General features: G+C 42.7%; 1 protein-coding gene across 1 annotated transcript in view; it reads left to right on the forward strand.

Moving 5' to 3' along the window:
- Window positions 1-673: 673 nt before the first annotated feature.
- Window positions 674-17,127, forward strand: part of DOCK10 (dedicator of cytokinesis 10) — a 119,451-nt gene continuing 102,997 nt past the window's right edge. Inside the window, exon 1 of the mRNA XM_041475701.1 lies at window positions 674-838. Within this exon, the coding sequence (XP_041331635.1) occupies window positions 674-838 (165 nt within the window). The remainder of the gene's footprint in view (window positions 839-17,127) is intronic.

A 17,127-nucleotide genomic window follows, 5' to 3' on the forward strand; every position in this document is an offset into this window, starting at 1 on the left:
GAGCCGGATGAAGCACACAGATTTCTGCCTTTTTGACACTTGTTACATTTACAACTCAAATGAACTTGCTGTGCTTCAGAAAATTTCAAGAAGTGGTGAAAACATTGTAGGCAAATCCCTCTGTGAGCTTTTTTTTGCGTCTATGTGTGTGGTAAAAAAACCCTTTGGCAAAGTGTTTTAAACCCAGCAGTGCTGATAATGAGAGTTAATAACTTTGCAGATATTGGCTTTTTTGCTACGTACGACTTTTTTAAAAAGGTATTTAAACTGATCTAGCCAGTTGCTGTGGATGCCTCTGTGTGTGTTTAATGAACAGCTGGCTCTTTTGAACTGGGGATTTTAATACTTTCAGTTCCATGAAACTGGAATTGGAGGAGGCGGATGGTTGTACAAGAGAGGGAATGCATTTTCTCATGCGAATTCAGGAGCAGAGAGGGAGGGAGGGAGAGGAGAGCATCGTAATATTGCGTGTGTTTCTGTTTCAGTGGATCAAATCTTTCCTCTGTCTGCATCCAAGCTATTTGGTTGTGATCAGATGATCAGAGCTCAAGGAAGCGATTGGAGAGCGAGCTGGCTGCAGCTGCACTGTAGGCTGTTTTCAGGGACAAGGAGCCACTGTTTTTCAAACACAGCATAAACATAGAAGTTATTTTGTAGGCTTCAGGATGCAGATATGGGTTGTGCTGCCAGCATTGTTCTGCTCCAAGCCTTTCGTTCTGTGGTACAGAGGAACTGTCCACATATCTGCAGGCGCCGGCGACGAGAGGAGTTGTCACATGAAATTCTGCCGCTGGATAGTGATGATGAAATGAGCAGACCCAGGACTCTCATCATAATGGTATGGTACACTTTAACCAAGAAAGAGGTGACAGAATTATTATTACAGATGTTCTGTGATTATTTTTTTCCTTTGAGTATATATTCATAGAGAGAGAGCATTAACAGGCACTTTGTCAGTTCGGTTAGTTTGCTGCTAGATTTGCTGTATCTATAATGTTACTTTATAGGTGAAACTGTAAGCTGCACATAAGCTCTGTGTAAAGGAAATGTTCTTTTATTTAATTGTTGGTGGATTTTGTTTGTGAGATAGGCAGCACTGGAGCCGGTAGCGTGGTTATGTTTTATTTCAGACTTATAATTCCAAACAGCAGACAGCTTAGGAAATGTTTGCTAAGTCTGTTCATCATAAAAACAAAAACAAACCCAAAAGCCAAGTCAAACAAAACAAAAAACCAATCTTTACTTGCACCCAGGATGCAGTTGGAATTCATATGAAGTTATATGCAAATAAACTCCCATATATCTTTGCTTCAAACAGTTTGCAGCAGCACAATGTTTGCTGGATCACTGCTTTCCGGGTTACTGAGTTGCCTCTGTTCTTTAATGAAGGAGGGCTTGAAAGGATGTCTGTCTCTGAGCGTCATTTTCTTCCTGAATTAAATTTCTATTTTGTCATGGGAATATAATAAGCACTATAGGTTTATTAGAAATAAGTGACAGGGTTGTTCCTGATTATAAATCACTGTTTCAGAATGAGGAATACACTTACTGCCTAGTTACTGCTCTTCCTTTCCAAATACACATATGGTGAGCATTTCCAGAACCCTGGAGTGGTTTGCATCTGAGGTGGTAATGATTTGTTACTCTGTGGCTATCACTTGATAAAAATACTACAAAGACACTGAAAAAGATATTTTTGTCAGTTTGTCAGGACACTCATTTATATCATTTAAGTGGTGGAGATTTGATGAAGTTCAAAGTGCACTCCCATGGTACTCTGATCCCACACAGGGCTGTAACTTAGTGGTAAAGGGTAACATTAGAGAATTTAATAGCTGTCCTGAGCAGCTGTTTTGAACAGAGCGTTGCTGCCCATGGAGAGGTGTGTGGTGCAGTCATGACAGCCATAGTAGCAAGGACCCAACCTCATCAGTGCTTTATGTATCAGCTGAGGGTATTCTCCAGTGCAGGGGGGAGTTGCATGGTCATAAAGAGGAAGGAAATTGATTTCATCATTGCTAATCTGATGTTAAAGCTTCTTTTGCTCTAAAAGTATCTATATCTATGCAACAAACTTTTTTTTTTCCACTTAATGGTTAAATAAATGACCTCAACAGCATTTAAATGAATAAATGGATCCTTCCTGGTAGTGATTTCAAGCGTGATGAAGTGAGAAATGTCTGGAAGCACATCCGAGTATGGATCATCTGTGTAACTTGCTTCAGTCCTTGGAAGAAAAGGGTAGTCTTGGGTGTTGTGGCAGCAAACACTGTGCCAGCCTTGCCAAACCCAGAAATACTCATCAGCAGCTTGAGTTGTGTTTTTGTGTGGTAAGTCCTGTGAGATCAGGGCTCCAAGAGCAAAGGTCCCTGGGCTCTCAGGGAGGTGGGGCCTTACCCTGCAGAGTGGAGGGAGCTGTGGGAGGAGGGACACTCTGCTCAAGATGATGTGTTACCTGATGCTGGATGTGGGCTCTGAGATCCCCTCAAACACATGCCCCAGCTGTGCTAACAGGGGCTTAGCTTTTCTCTGTCAGTGGTTAATGCACTGGTGCTTGTCCTGCCGAAAGGCTGCCCTTCCCCAGGAGCTTTGTGAGATCATTTTGTCCCTCATTCCCTTTGAGAACAGGAGGTGTGGTCCAGCCCTGTCCTGAGGCTGGGGTAGGTGCAGGCAGGCACTTTGGAAGAAAGCTGCTGGGCAAAGGTTGACTTTAGACACATCTTTCTCTTCAGGATGTGTATTATTACCATGCTTTTGTTTTGAAGCTGTCAATTGTGTAAATATCTAAATGAATTTGCCATTAAACTTTGCAGTTAGTCTCAAGAATCATGTGGAGACCTGGCAAGCTGAGAAAAAAGTGCTGCTTTAGAGCACTTTGTGGCAGAATGGATGTTCCTGTTTCCATCTGAATTCATGTTACTTGAAAGAGCAGCATGATAAAGAGAGCTGGAGGCTACTGGGTCTTAATACAACATGTTATGGTCCTAACAAATTAGTTTTTCCCCTGGGTGTGTTGTAGATCATTGAGGATTATGTCTGGATAATAGAGTGGAGGCAACAGCATAGACAAGCAAGTGTTTGGTTCGCAGTGCCATCATGCACACTGTGCAGATGCCAGGAGCTAAACCGGTCCAAATGAGATTCCCAAGTGCTCTGTCTGAGGGCAGTGAGTAACTGGAGTGCCCAAGAAGAGAGGTGAGGAAATCTCAAATGCAGAATACCAGAAGTACACTGATGGGCCTGGGTGTGATCATTTGGCTCCTGCCAGCTGAAGATCTGGCATTTTGTCTCTTCCTGCCTTCAGACGAAATGGTCTTCCTCTGTGGCTTGTGTGCCACTGTCTGTATGTGCCCTGCTGGAAGTGTGAGCCTTTGGTATTGATTTCAGGAGACAAGCTGTGCCTTCTGGTTGAACAGCTTTTTGAAGTCACCAGCTCTGCTGTCCTGTGTGTAGCAAAAGTAACACCTTGGTGTTGCCATGATACAGAAGGCAACCCTGAATCAGAGAGAGCAGCACTCTACCCTAAAATACTTCAAGTAAATAAACAGCTCTAGGGATGTGCCCCACTTTCCTTTGTTAGTCACTGAAGAGGAACATCCTGGTAGGATATTCTTCTAGGAATTGTTTTTGCAAGTGGCATCTCCAAACAGGAGATTCTGTGGGTGCATGCTATGAGAAAAGAAAGGAAGAAGTCCCAAGCAGAGCCTCCAGCTGTTACTTAATGGCTACCTCCTAATCACTGTATGAAGCCTTCAGGTACCACAGAAGGTGTTTCTAACATTCTGGTCCTTGCAGAATGCAAGGATTGATGTCTTTATTTAGAGAATATTTTTTTCTTCTGTTTGTTAGTTTAGAAATCTGGTTTTACCCTTAGGCAAGACAGATAAATCATTAGTTTTACATCATGACTGGATCTTCAGAGCTGAGAGAGATGTTGGAAAGAGAAAACTGTAAATTCTCTGTCAGTTACTATGGTGTGTCATCTTCTCTTGGATGAAATCCTGGAGTTTACCAGAGACATGGAAAGTAAGTGTCCAAACAACCTCTAATATGATGTACAAGTTCAATCAATTTGTTCAGTGACAGTGATTTAAGTGACCCTTGTTTTCTGTACCTTTAAGAGCATGTCTGCAAGAACTGGCTTTCAAAAGAAGACTGAGATGGTGAGCTTTGAGGTACTGAAAACCTTTCTAGAGTGAATGCAAATGGCTGTACATGCTGTTTCCACAACAAAAAGGAGAAGAGGAAGATGCCTGAGGGAAGAAAATTAAGTACATGGGTTATGTAGAGCTGTGTGGTGTTTTAAGGGGGGCACTAACATTCAAGATGATGGTTTGCATTTGGAACTTGTGACTTAGAGTTGAGCTTTATCTAGTAGGTCATTCTTTCGGTTTATTCATGCAATTTATTACAGACTGTGCCAGCTGAGGTTTGTGTGATAAGAGCAAAGTGTATTTGAGGATATGATCCTACTTTCCCTCACTCCCAGCTCTCCTGCCCTTGGTAATAAACTACATAAAAATGTAAAACTTACTTTGCATTTTGAATAAAATAGTGTAACTTGAGCTGACTTATTAGCTTGAACACAATAATATTCACTTCATTAATGCTGCTCAAGCTGCTTCTCAGGTCACTTAGTTTGTAAATCAATTTTTACTCTTCTAAAAGCAGTAGAGAGAACAGAAGCACGGCTTTGAGAATTTTCCATCATCTAGTGTTGAAGTTTACCTCCAGAACAGCGTTCCTTAAATTTTGTTGTACGGTCTGTGTTAATTTTCTATTTTTAGTTGAAATAATTTTGTGCACTCATCTCATTTGTATGCATTTGTCTCCTGAAGGCCTGTACAGTAGAAGTGCTATCAATGGGTGGCAACTCTAGGAATTGCAGGATCTCTGACTTGTAACTTACTGGTTTTGAATGTGGGAATGTGTCTGAGTATACTCAAATGGTGGGGAATTGCAGAGCCTTTTGGAGGCTCAACCCTGGGAACAGAATGGTGTTCCCTTCTTGCAGTGTCTTGGAGGAGGGATTGGCTTTGCAAAGCAAGATTACCCAGAGCTGCAAAATGAAAAAAAAAAAAAAAAAAAAGAAAACCTCAAAATTTTCATGACTTCTTAGCTCAAGTCAGAAGCTTCAATGTGTAATACATTTTGAAGCAACAATAAGCATATGGAGCTTTATTTGACCTTAACTTCCACTTCAGCACTTGACCTCAGCAGGAACAGAAACAGGCCCATGTTTGAATAAATGAATAACATTGCAGTGTAAAGAGGAGAAGTAGTAAGTGATGCACAAAATGCATTTCTGCTTCAGAGTCATTTTGGCCACTGTTCTTGTTACAATTGCAGCTTCTCTGTGTGTTGTGCCAGTGCCCCTCAGACCTGTGAGTGACTGCAGTGAGTGCCAGCCCTTCCCCTGGGCACCAGGGCTGCTGCTCCTCAGCAGGATGTTGGGTTTGTTTTGGTGTTTACCTGTTCAGACAGCAGCTGTGGCTCTGGGCAGAGTTTCTTATATACAGAGAGGAGGAAATGTGGGTCAGTTTTCATTCTTCAGTATGAAGATATGCAGTACCGTGTAGTGTATGCATATGGTTCAAGAAAAGCTGGTGTTAAAAGTGGCCTTTTACCACTGAGCAAATCTTCTCCATCTGACTTTGGTACTCTGAGCAATGTTTTATATTGCTTTCACTTCTTATTAGTGTTGCAGCAATGTGTATAGTATGACAGTTTGTGAAATGTAATTATTATGAATGTGTTAACCAAATTTTTTATGACAGCTTATGAAGAGTGTGGGCTCAAAGCAATAAAGTGATGAAAACTTTCTCCTATATATGGGGAATTTATTCTCCTTTTTCTAGGGAAAAAAGAGAGAAGTAAGCTATTTATTTTTAAGCAATGCCTACCTGAAAGAAGAGGATATAAATTAAAGAGGCACAGAAAGTCTGTAAGTCTCAGTCCTTGGGAGTGCTTTGGGAAGGTGATTTATGCATTTCACAAAAATCTCAATTTAGGATGTGTGTTCAAAATACTACTTGAGAGAGAAGAAAATTGACCTATAGAAAGGCAGCGGAACTTGATTAAAGCCAAGAATACAAAGAGAGAAACAAACCTGCACAAGAAAAGCAGGAAAAAGACAAGTCAGGTTTTTCAGGCTTTGGCCATCTGCAGGCACAGTGTTGTGGCACAGGCACATGTACAGACAGGGCTGTGCACACACATGCTTGGTTTGTCACAGGTTTGTCAATGATGCTCTGCAGTTCGGTTTGGCTCCAGCTCTCCTGGGCTTTAGCAAATGCAATATTTCCATATTTCCCTTCATCATTTTGCTCTTTGGATCGTCACATAGAGCAAGGTAGGAGAGTTAAGAAGAAGATCCCAGTGATCTGTGTAGTCTGGGATTTTGGAACAGTGTGAGCAGTGGTTCCAGTAACCTGAAGCTCTGAAAGTGGTGTGGTGCAGTCATACACCAAGTCAGCCATGAGCACAGATTTTGCATTTGTTTGTGTCTCTCCTGTGTTTATCACAATATAAAATACTTAATTAATTAACAAAAATATAAACGGAATAATAATTAAGATACTAACATAGATTTAAATGGCAAGTGCTAGACACAGGATGAACCACCTAAAGTAATCACAGTAACATCTTTGAAATTCTGGAGACTTGATTTGAAATGCATTTCACACAGAATTTAGTAGAGGTATTTTCTTTCATTTTTTACGGTAGACAGTGTAGTGTTGGATAGAAATATAAAACATGTATGTGTGTACTTGGAACCAGCAGCCTTTAGGTATAACTTCAGAGTATCTCTGCGTTTTTTTATGCATGTCTTGAGCTGCACAAGGAGTTCCAGACTCATGATTTTGTTCAAATAATTTGGTCTTTTGCTTCCCTCAGTGAGGTTTTGGTACTGGGATGTGTGGCTGCTGCTGGCACTGTACTGACCAGGCTGTGGAGTGGCTTAGGTTGATAGTTCATATCTACAGAAATTAAGTGGTAACAGCAATAACCTGCCGCAGTGTCTTGGCTGAGAAGCAGGTAGTTCCCTGCTCCCTTACAAGGAGCCCGTCTCCATTAGGCAGGATTCACAGAATCACAGCACACTCTGAGTTTAGCAGCACTGTCACTGCCCATGGCTCACAGGAGGCAGGCTGGGGCAGCACAGGCAGTCTGTCGTGCCAGAGGAGTGCAGAATCCCACTGTGATGCTCCATTCCCACTCCCAGCATAACACAGGCGTTTGCACTGCATTACCAGTGAGAACATTCCTGCAGGGATCCGCTGCTGGAGCACCTACCTGCTGTGGGCAGGGCAGCTGGACAGCCTCTGGCTGGCAGGGACAGTGGCAGCAGGGACGGTGGCAGCGTGGTGGCAGCAGGGACAGTGGCAGCAGCACTCGCATCTGAACGTGCGCTCGCTGTCCCTGGCCCAGGCTCTGGCAGACTGGGTCTCTCTGGCTGGATTAGGGGGAGCTGCAGCTGGTTCCAGAGGAGCACAAAGGAACAGTATATTAAGCTCATGCTTTCAGAAAGCAATATTAGTGCCAGCCTTCAGCCCTTGCCTCTCACTGGCCTTAACTCACTGCTGGCTGCAGCCCTGAGAGCAGGGCTGGGCTTTCTTTTTCCTGCTGTTGTCAATACAGAATCCTCAGAGTAGCACTGAACTGGATTTAAATGCATATGGCTGAGTCCAGAGTCCCTTTCAGGCCTTTGGCCACAAATATGGGGTATTGATTTAGCTTGGAAACAGTTCTGCCCTGTAAGAGGTGTGCTGAGTGCAGAAGGGAGCCATAAAGACAGCAGGGCCCTCAGAGAGCTCTGGCCAGCCAAAAGGACTGCCAAAGTAAAAGCTGCTGAGAGGGAGGGCTGTCGAGGCAAAGACAGTGTGTAAGAGAGGAAGAGTTAAGTGATGAGAGAGAAGCCAAGAGGGAAGTTTCTTCTCATCTGAAATTTAAATAGGCACACTGCTGTTAAACTTTGGTCAGATACTTGATTTTAGAGGGCTACCCACCATTGCTCTGTTGATATATCTTATGCTGCTTTTTGCCTCCCACCTTGTATTTTTTCAAAAGCCTTGGTTTTACTTCGGAGTGAGTATGCCTCTTCCTCGCTGATATTAAATTTTCTTCCCTTGCCTTTCTTACTTCTCCCTCTTCCCAAAATGTAAAATCATCTTATGCTTTGACTTCACCATAAATATGCACCATTCCCCTCCCCTGCCTGGACTGGAAATCTGAATGGAGTGCAACAGAACTGTTCCTGATGTTTCTCACTTCCATGAAATTTCTTCTTTACAGCACCAGTCTTAATACACTTGTTCTTAACCTAGTTTGAATGAACCAGAATGCCACCTTAGCAAATTTCAGACAAAAGCATTACGCAAAGTTTCACCGCTCTTGGGAGACAGAGATATATCTCTGAACCTTTATCTCCATGCTTCGTACTCTTTCATCCATCAGAACTATTTGGTTTTGGTGGATGTGGAGGGTCTCTGTTGCTCTGTAACCTCTGGGCAGCAAAGCAAGGTTATGTGGTCACAGGAGTCACTTCTCTTCATGGCAGCTGCTCAACCATTCCATCATCAGCTGTGCAGAAAGCTGAATGGACGAGTAGATACTGTGAATGCACCTGCAGCGTAAAATTAAGTGTGGTCAACTGTGTACTGCAAAACCTGGTGTGGGTAGCTTTGTTCTTGGTTTTTTCTGTGCATCTCAGGGGGATTTCCACCTGATTTCAAAAAACCTCTCAAGAGATTCTGACTTCTAGATTACATTTCCTGAGCCATACAGGGTTTTGGTGAAAGGCAGCAGGGCTTCGTGGCCATCAGCTCCCTGCTGTCATTGTGGGGGTAAATACAGACCAGCTCCAGCCTGCAACATCTCCTGTAGTGGAAGGGGAACTGGACAAACACAGGCAATGGCTTTGATGTTCCCTTGACCAAAGAGAGGTTTATAAAGGCAAAACTCAGGATTTAATTTCTAGGTCTGCACAGCATTTCAGCCTATTTGAGGATGGCAGCTAGTACTGGCAACTCTACTTTTATGAGTAAAACAAAAATTAAGTTATATTCTGAAGTACTCAACTGAACTCTTGTTCCCTGCAGTAATGTTGTTCAGGAATATAGGAGCAGGTTTGTTATCTTCACAGTTTGGAGCTAAGTTGAAGGAAAATGGACTGTCGAGGAAATATGGGAACCATTCCTGGTTTTTCAGCTTTAAATCACTTCCTTGAATAATCAAGGCTTCCAGTTTGAATTAATGATTGGAGTGAGGAATACCACAATAGTGAAAGGATTAGGATTCAGCATCTAAAAACCAAGTCACATGAATACTTCAGGATGTTTTGGGTAGCAAGGGTTTGACATCATCTCAAGGCACTCTTCCCAGTCCAGTCCAGCTGAAGCTGGCCCAGACCATGGGCCACGATCTCCTGTTCCAAGGTGTGGTAGCTGTACATGTCTGCACACATTTACAGTCAGACAGAAACAAATTACTTCATTGTTCTGGGGCTGAATGATTTCTCTTATTTTAAGCTCTGTAAGTAAATACATTCTATAAAAATGTACTTTCATTATCCTGTTAATGTTATGCCTCTTCAGAACAAAATGTTATTTTCTGTCCAAACAGAAAGAAACTATGTGCAATATCTTACTTTACAATTGCTGTCTGTTAATAATTATTGCCAATTTGTGGTTAGCTTAAAAAATAATAGATTCTTTGTGTGTGGTTTTCGATGAAAAATAGCCATTGTGATGTTTGTTGGACTTTCTGCCTCAGGGATCACTCTGAGTACAGTGTATGGAGCCAGTTGAATTGAATTCTTCGTGTCTTTGGTGTTTGTTTTTCCTTGCTTCTCATCTGTCAACTGCTGTGCTCATTTTCTTTTCATTAGTATTGATACTTGCATGAAGATGAGTCAGCCAGATTCGGTTCTCAGCTAAATGTGTGCAAATCCAGCAGAATAAGGTTTTGACTTAAAGCAGTAAACCAGATCAGAAGTTTAATTCTGTGCTGCTTGCATGTTTCTCTCTCCAAAAAAAGAAATCGTGAAGTTAGAGTGGAAAATGTGTGTGGCCTGGCTGGATCAGTCAGTGGTTGGCTCTGAAATGGGGATGCTGGGAGTTGAACATCATGCCACCAATCACTCATGACTTTCTTTGGCATTTCAAGTAAGGGTTTGGTGTTATTACCTTGATGCTTTCCACAGGTTGTGACTTATGTGCTAAAATTAGCTTGTGCAGAGTATGAGCCTTAGCAGTAAAGAGATTAATTACTGAAATGTAGATTCCTGGAACCAGATGCTCCCCCATTGTCTGAGATGTTTCTGCCATTAGTAAATTATGTGCAAACATTCATTGCAGCCATCACTATAGGAGATCTGATCTTAATGAGATTACAGGGAAGTTCTTGAGAGAAACTGCTCTTGGAATTGGGCCTATTCTTTCTCATTTTTGGATCCTTCTCTTTTATGGCTTGAAGTTAAAGAATAAAAAGTGCTCACACAGCTGATCTTTCTTTTCAGTGCCTTAGCCCTTTCCCTGTCTTTATTCTCCCATGAGCTTGAGGAGACTTTTCTCACCTCCCTAGAGATCCCCAGAAAATGCATCCAGCTGCCTGTTTGGTCTCTCCAGCTGCCAGGTGGTGCTTGAGCCTGATTTGTTCATTCCAGCTGTGACTCTGGTTGGCTTTTGCAGTGCTCGAGTTCCTCCAGCTATTGTCCACTGTCAGCTCTTTGGTTTTAAGCAAGGGCATAGCCCCTAAGGAGGTGCAGTGATCTAAGCAGTTACCTAATATTTTGTTTGTTGCCAAGAATGTCCAGTTCCTTTGGCCTTTCAACCTTGCAGTTGGCTCTCCTTTTATCTTTCAACTGGTGTGTTAGGAAAGAAACCACTCCCTTGTTTGCTGTCTGCTCCCAGGTGTTGGACATGTGCTCCCTAGGCCATCCTCCAGATGAATGTGAGCATCACATGTGTCAAAGGCAAAGGGAGAGCGATCCTAACCTTGAATCTGGTGCATCCAGCAGGAAACACCCACTGTTGCTTTGCACTTTCCAGTATTTCAGATACACAATATATTTTGTTGTTCATGATGCGTCTGATTCTTCATGATGACCATTTGCCCCTTGTAGCAGCTGATTTTATTTGTGGTGACAGTGCAGCAAAGGCATCACTTGGGGAGGGACTCGTGACTGGAGTGTTTGTGCATCTGTCACCTGCTTTTGTTCAGAAACCATCTGACCAAGCAGCTCTGACAGACAGCATGCTCATTCCTCAAACTCCTCTGCAAATGCAAAATATTTTAGCAGAATGTATGGAAATATGCAAAATACTCATGAGCACAGTTTGAACTGAAGAACTATTTGGAAATAATAGAATTGTTACTAACATGTGCTTAATTCTGCTTTTTATATAAAATATTAAAGTGAATCCAAGCCTGGAATTATACAAATATGTTTTAGCCTGTCATCTCTGAATCTAAATGAAATTGTAAGTATCAGTTAATAAAATGTAATTCTGAAACATTTTACTGTATTAAAAAGGCCAATTCTTGAAGAATGCACCAAAGTAGACCTGCCCAGATGAAATGTTTGAGATGAGCTGACACAAAAGTTTGTACCAGCTCCCACTGAGAAGTTTCTTTACACAGTATTTTTAAGCTGCCAAAAGCTTTTGTACGTGCTAAGTGCTTGCCAATTTTTCTTTTTTAAAAGAACTCAAAAGCAATTTTAAGTTACATGAGCCTGCAGAAAAAAATCTGAATTGGTGGCTAAACATTGTATTTTGTAAAATGCATTCAAAAGACAACTGTATTTCTTGGAAATATTTTCAAAAAAGGTTTTGTTCCTGCAGTCAGGACGTGTCTGCAGTGTTTCAGGCAGAACAAGGAGCTGAGTGAGGAGGAACTGCAGCAAACTCTGCTTTATTTCCCATCCACATCCTTTTCTGGCACTTGTTTATGCCTGGCTGTAGTGTGTACTTGTAGGAAATCAGAAGTTAACCTTTTAGTTTCTGATTTTCTCACCACTTCTTTTGTTTCCAGCTCAAGTGGCGCTTAATAGAAACAAGAATCATGATGTTCAAGCAATTTCCCAATGAAAGGGAATTTTTTGGACTTTCCAGAATTTCCATATTAAAACCCCCCCAGAATTTCCAAATTAAAAAAGACTTCTTGGTACAGAGTCAGTTGTCAGTGACCAGTTCAGGGTTGATATCAGGCTAGAGTGAAGGTGCAGACAACTGGGTTTGTGTGTTGGATACAAAGAGCAGGGTATGGGAGGGGGGAGAAACACAAGGGGAGGAATACTAGCATATCCCATTGGAGACAATCATCCAGAAAGGGTGAAGGAAGAGGAATCACTATCATTCAGCTCTCTGCCTTGCAGGGGCTGGGACCTGGAAGCTTAGAGCAGCTTTACTGTGTTAAAAACGACATCATTTTGGAACTGTTTTCCAGTTCACTGAGAAATCGTAAATACATTTTTCTTTTTTGTCTATCCTTGGACAGAAGAGTTCTATAGCAGCTTCTTGGGAGGCCTTTAATACCTCACAGAATTCAGACAGACTTACTGGAATTGGAAAATTACAGGGAAGGGCGAGGAGAATCAGCAAAATTAGTCCATGACTACATTTGTACATAAAGAGCAGACTTGGACTGGCCTGAGAAATAACTGTCAGGGGATATGATAAAAGTCATGCAAATCAAGAACGGTCAGATGCATGTAGACTTTGCTTGGAGTTTTTTCTCAGAAAAGTGAGAGAAGATGGACTGAGAATCATCAAACTAAACTCGTCAGGAATGTGTTTTGGGGGAAAAAAAGTACAGAATTAAAACTGAATGTCCTTGCCACAAAACGTGTAGGTTTGAAGAACGACTGCAAAAATTTGTGAGAGCAAAGTCTTTGAGAGCTAGTAAATATGCTGGTGCTGTCTCAGGCTGGGAGCCTGCATGAGTGCAGATGGAGAGAGTATTCAGGAGCAATTGTGTTCCAGTGACCATGTTCTGTATTTCTACCTAAGCCCCTGCAGGCACAGGTGCAGAAATGTGGTTTAAATCCTACTTGTTATGACCATGCTTACAAAAACTGACATTTGGAGTGGAATAACTGAAGGAGCAGAATTTGATGCATGACATTATATCTCTTTTTGGTCAAGGCTGGGTTACATGTAGTTTTAATAACTTCACATGGGTTCACTCAGGGACCCTAAGCACTGCCACTTGGGTATTTTCCTTACGGAAAGGGTTTTGGCCTTCTTGTGTTGGTAATACTGAAGATTGAATATTGTTTTATGTCTCAATTTGGATAAGCAGTTTTTAATTAAGAAATTAATCACAATGGCCTGGAAAGGTGAAACAATTCTCTGGGTTTACAGAAAGTTGTGTCAGAGTGAGAAGTACCATATCAGATGTTGGCACAATTTGATGATGTTTGAGTTTCTGTGTCCCAGGAGAACAAAAAGAGAAGGGCAATGTCAAAAGGACACAAATTGTCTTTCTCTCTTTTCCACACACCAAATTTAATTAATGTAAATCTGACTTGTGGAGTTCTATACTTCACACCTTTTTTTTTTTCCTAAGATGAGAAAATAATCTTGCTTAATTGCTTTGGAAATTTGTGTGCTTTTTGTCTCATCCAAAATGCCATTATTAACTTTCAATTATAGGATCCAGATGATGAATTATTACATGCAGCTGTTTTCTCAATTGCTTAAGATACCCACAGACACTAGAAGAGGGTATACAGGCATTTGTGACATTGAATGTAAGTTACAAATATATGATATTAAACACAATATTGATTGTAGAGTCAGTTTCCACATGTATGGAGGAGTGTTTTAGTGTTTAAAAAAAGAAAAGGAAAGGATTCTAGCATCTTTTATGTCAATATTATAGCATTGTAGATGTTGATTGTGACCTTGAGTAAATGAGTTGCCCAGCCTCCTTTTGCTTCAGTTATTCCAGCTGGAAAATTGGGTGAAAATGTGGATTCTCTTTATAAACCAGATGTCTGATCTGAGGTTTCTCTTGGTAAGGAAAAAGAAAAAAACATTTTTGCAGCATAGCATAGACCTGAATAAAAAGGATTAAAATTACATTCAGAAAAACAAGCAACAGGGGCCAAAGTCACAGCTGCATTTTCATGTCTGGAGATAGTGTAGAGTCAGATTATTAAGTTATTTAATCACCTTTCATGTCCCTTCATCACTATGTGTGTTGCTATCAAGGGCTGATTCCAGTCCAAGTAGATGAAAACAAAAGGGGTAATGCTTCTTTGAAATTTCCCAATGGATAAAGCTAAAGCAGAAATTAAAGTAATTGCATATTTTGCTTTTATATTCCTCAGCAGGACAGCATTTCTAATGGGAAGTTTATTCTTCCAGCCTGATTGCTGGGGTAAGAAGCAGGGTTTTATTTGCCTAAAGAGAGTAGGTGCAGCCCAGTTTGTGCCCAGCCTGTGGTGGCTGTGCTCAGCTGTGCCCTGTGGGGCTGCAGTGCCCTGGGGAGCCTGGCACTGGCACAGGGCACCAGCTGGCAGCCCCATGGCACTGACCCAGTGCCCTGCTCCCTGTGCTGCCCCGGGGCCCTGTGCCCAGAGGGGTGATGGGGTGGGAGAGAAACAGCAGCAAACACGAGGGCTGAGGTGATGGTGTCTGTAAATGAAACCATCATTAGGGTCTCCAAGGCCCTTTTTGTTTTCATTCAGCCTTGTGGCAGAGGAATGTATTATATTGGTGCCAGGCACAGGTGGGTTTCCAGCTTGGGAAGCTGCTGAAATGATGCTGCTGTTCCACCAGTGTTCTTGTAGGGTGAGCTGACAGAAACGTTGTGGTGTCAGGTTGGGAGCAGGGTGGTGTGTGCAGGGGGAGCAGCATTCTCAGGCTGTGGAACAGGGAGGGACTGCCTCTGACTCAGCCAAGCCTGCTTCCCTAACAGAGGGCATCAGGATGTTCTTTAGGAGCTGTAAATTCAGCAGAGAGGGCTAGGAAGTGGCTTTTGGGGCGTGGATGTTAGCAGCCAGCCCTTGTGTTTACATGGGCACGTTGAGGTGGTGAAATGGCTGTCTGGTGATGTGTGGGTGATCAGGCTGGGAGCTGCCAAATTGCTCTCCCAAGGCCTTTTCCTCACCCCATCAGGGACCCCTTTGGCCCTGGGGTGAATTCTCTGGCAAGGCACAGACTGGCAGGGAGAACCTGTGCATGGCTCCTGTCACCACCAGTTGAGCTGGAGGGGCTGTTTCAGCCTTGCACTCAGGGCACAGAGACACAGCAGCCTCTCCCGAATGTGTTCTGTGTGAGTGCAGATAGCTGGGGCACAAAGAGAAGGTGAAGGCACAGAGGGAGGAATTGCTGAGATCAGCACGCTGATCTGCCTGGGAAGAACAGAGATGGATTGACACCGGCAGAGTCTCTGGCATCAGGGGGTGCTCTCTGGAAAGATCTGTTAGCAGAGCTCTGACAGACAGAAGGGCTGCTTTTCATGGATATTTATGCAGGGGCACCGTTCCCCTGCCTTGGAGAGCTCACCTTGTGTGCTGATGTCGTTTTAACTGTGATGGATTCCCAGCCCTTTGCCTGGTCAGAGTGAGCTGTATGGATGTATGGCCAAAATGCAAGCACCAGCTACTCTACAGGCTTTGTGGAGTGTTTGTATGCAAGGCTTGATGTATCAGATTAAGCTGTTAAACCATAGGTGGAGTCATATTTCTTTTTAAAAGAAGCCATTCAATTTCAGTTGATTCAATACCAGAATGGCTTTGCAAAAGGTTGCTGTAGGTGTAGTTTTTCTAACTAAGTTGTTTTACCTTTCTGTTTACATTGTTTTGGTTTCATATTTTTCCTTTTTTTTTTTAAAGGGTCATGTTTATATGTGTATGGATCAATAGTGAGCATTTAATTCCAAAATACAACCTCTTGGTTGATTTGAGAGATTTTTGATGGGGGGAGGAGGAGAGGAGAGAATGTTCAGTTTTTGACAAAGGGATTGGGATGGAGGTCACTAGTGCTTTCTGTGGTCTTTGTTAGGTGCTAGTAAAAGGCAGCAATCTGTATAGTGATCTGCTTTACCTGTCCAGCATGAAGCTTTTTGCAGTGCAGTTTTTGGGGGCAGTCTCACACCACCCCAGAGCGTGCGCTCTGCCCGAAGCCCAGGTGATGCAGGTAAGGTGAGCATGGTGTGCAGTCCCCATCGCCTCAGCTTTAGTCTCACTGTCCCTTTAGGAGGTTTTTGAGAGTCATATCTGAAAAAAACACATCCAGTGTGTGGCCACTCAGTGCAATCAATGTCCTAGAGAGCATTGTGACCACAGAAAGGACAGTGTGTAATATCTGATCCTGCTGGCTTTGACCAAACACAAAACTGGCTTCTGGCAGCATTGCCCTGTTCAGGGTGTCACAGAGCATGGTGGGGCACTTGCTGGGAATTAACACTGAAGACATGAAAAGCAGCATCAGCCTGTATACCTGCACTGCCTGGGTGCTGTTGGATATTAACTGTGTAAATCTCCTCATTATTGGCCTCAGAAGATGAGTACACCAGCTAGACCTCCAAGTTTTGGAGAAAATTATGTGAAAATACCAAAATGTAAAAAGAAAAATATAAAGCGCTCTTTGTGACCCTCTCCAGGAACCATTGTTTTTCTTCTTCTCCCCAGTACCTGAGCTAATTAGCTGCCTGTTCCCCAGGTGCCAACCTGTAACCGTGGTCATAGAGTGCAGGATTGTGTCTGCTTCTACCCCAGGGGCTGGGTGTTGGGCAGGGCTGGCATCCTCTGTTTTTTCTTCTGTGACTTTGTTGTAGTGGTTCTTCCAGGAACTCTGAAGTGCTAGCCATTCAAGGGAGGTAGGGAGGTTCTTACCTGCACTCTGCCAAGCTGTGAAACGTTAGGTGTGTCAGAAGATCTCTCAGTCCTGGTCTGGGCTGCACAGTTCTGAATGGCAGCATCACTGTCATCGCAGGGGCCTTAGTTTATAAATGAAACAAGTTTTTTTATGAAAAGCTTGTGTTTCATTTCAGAATTTAACCTTAGCTTAGGCATAATATGCAGTTGATGCAGCTTGTTCTAGCAAAAAGGAGCTTTCTTACTTGTTAATTAAACTTTTCCTCAAATCTGTGAAACAAAAGGCCTGAGTCAGG

This window comes from Pyrgilauda ruficollis, unplaced genomic scaffold (assembly GCF_017590135.1).
Source record: "Pyrgilauda ruficollis isolate IOZ18807 unplaced genomic scaffold, ASM1759013v1 scaffold36, whole genome shotgun sequence".
NCBI classification, from domain to species: Eukaryota; Metazoa; Chordata; class Aves; order Passeriformes; family Passeridae; genus Pyrgilauda; species Pyrgilauda ruficollis.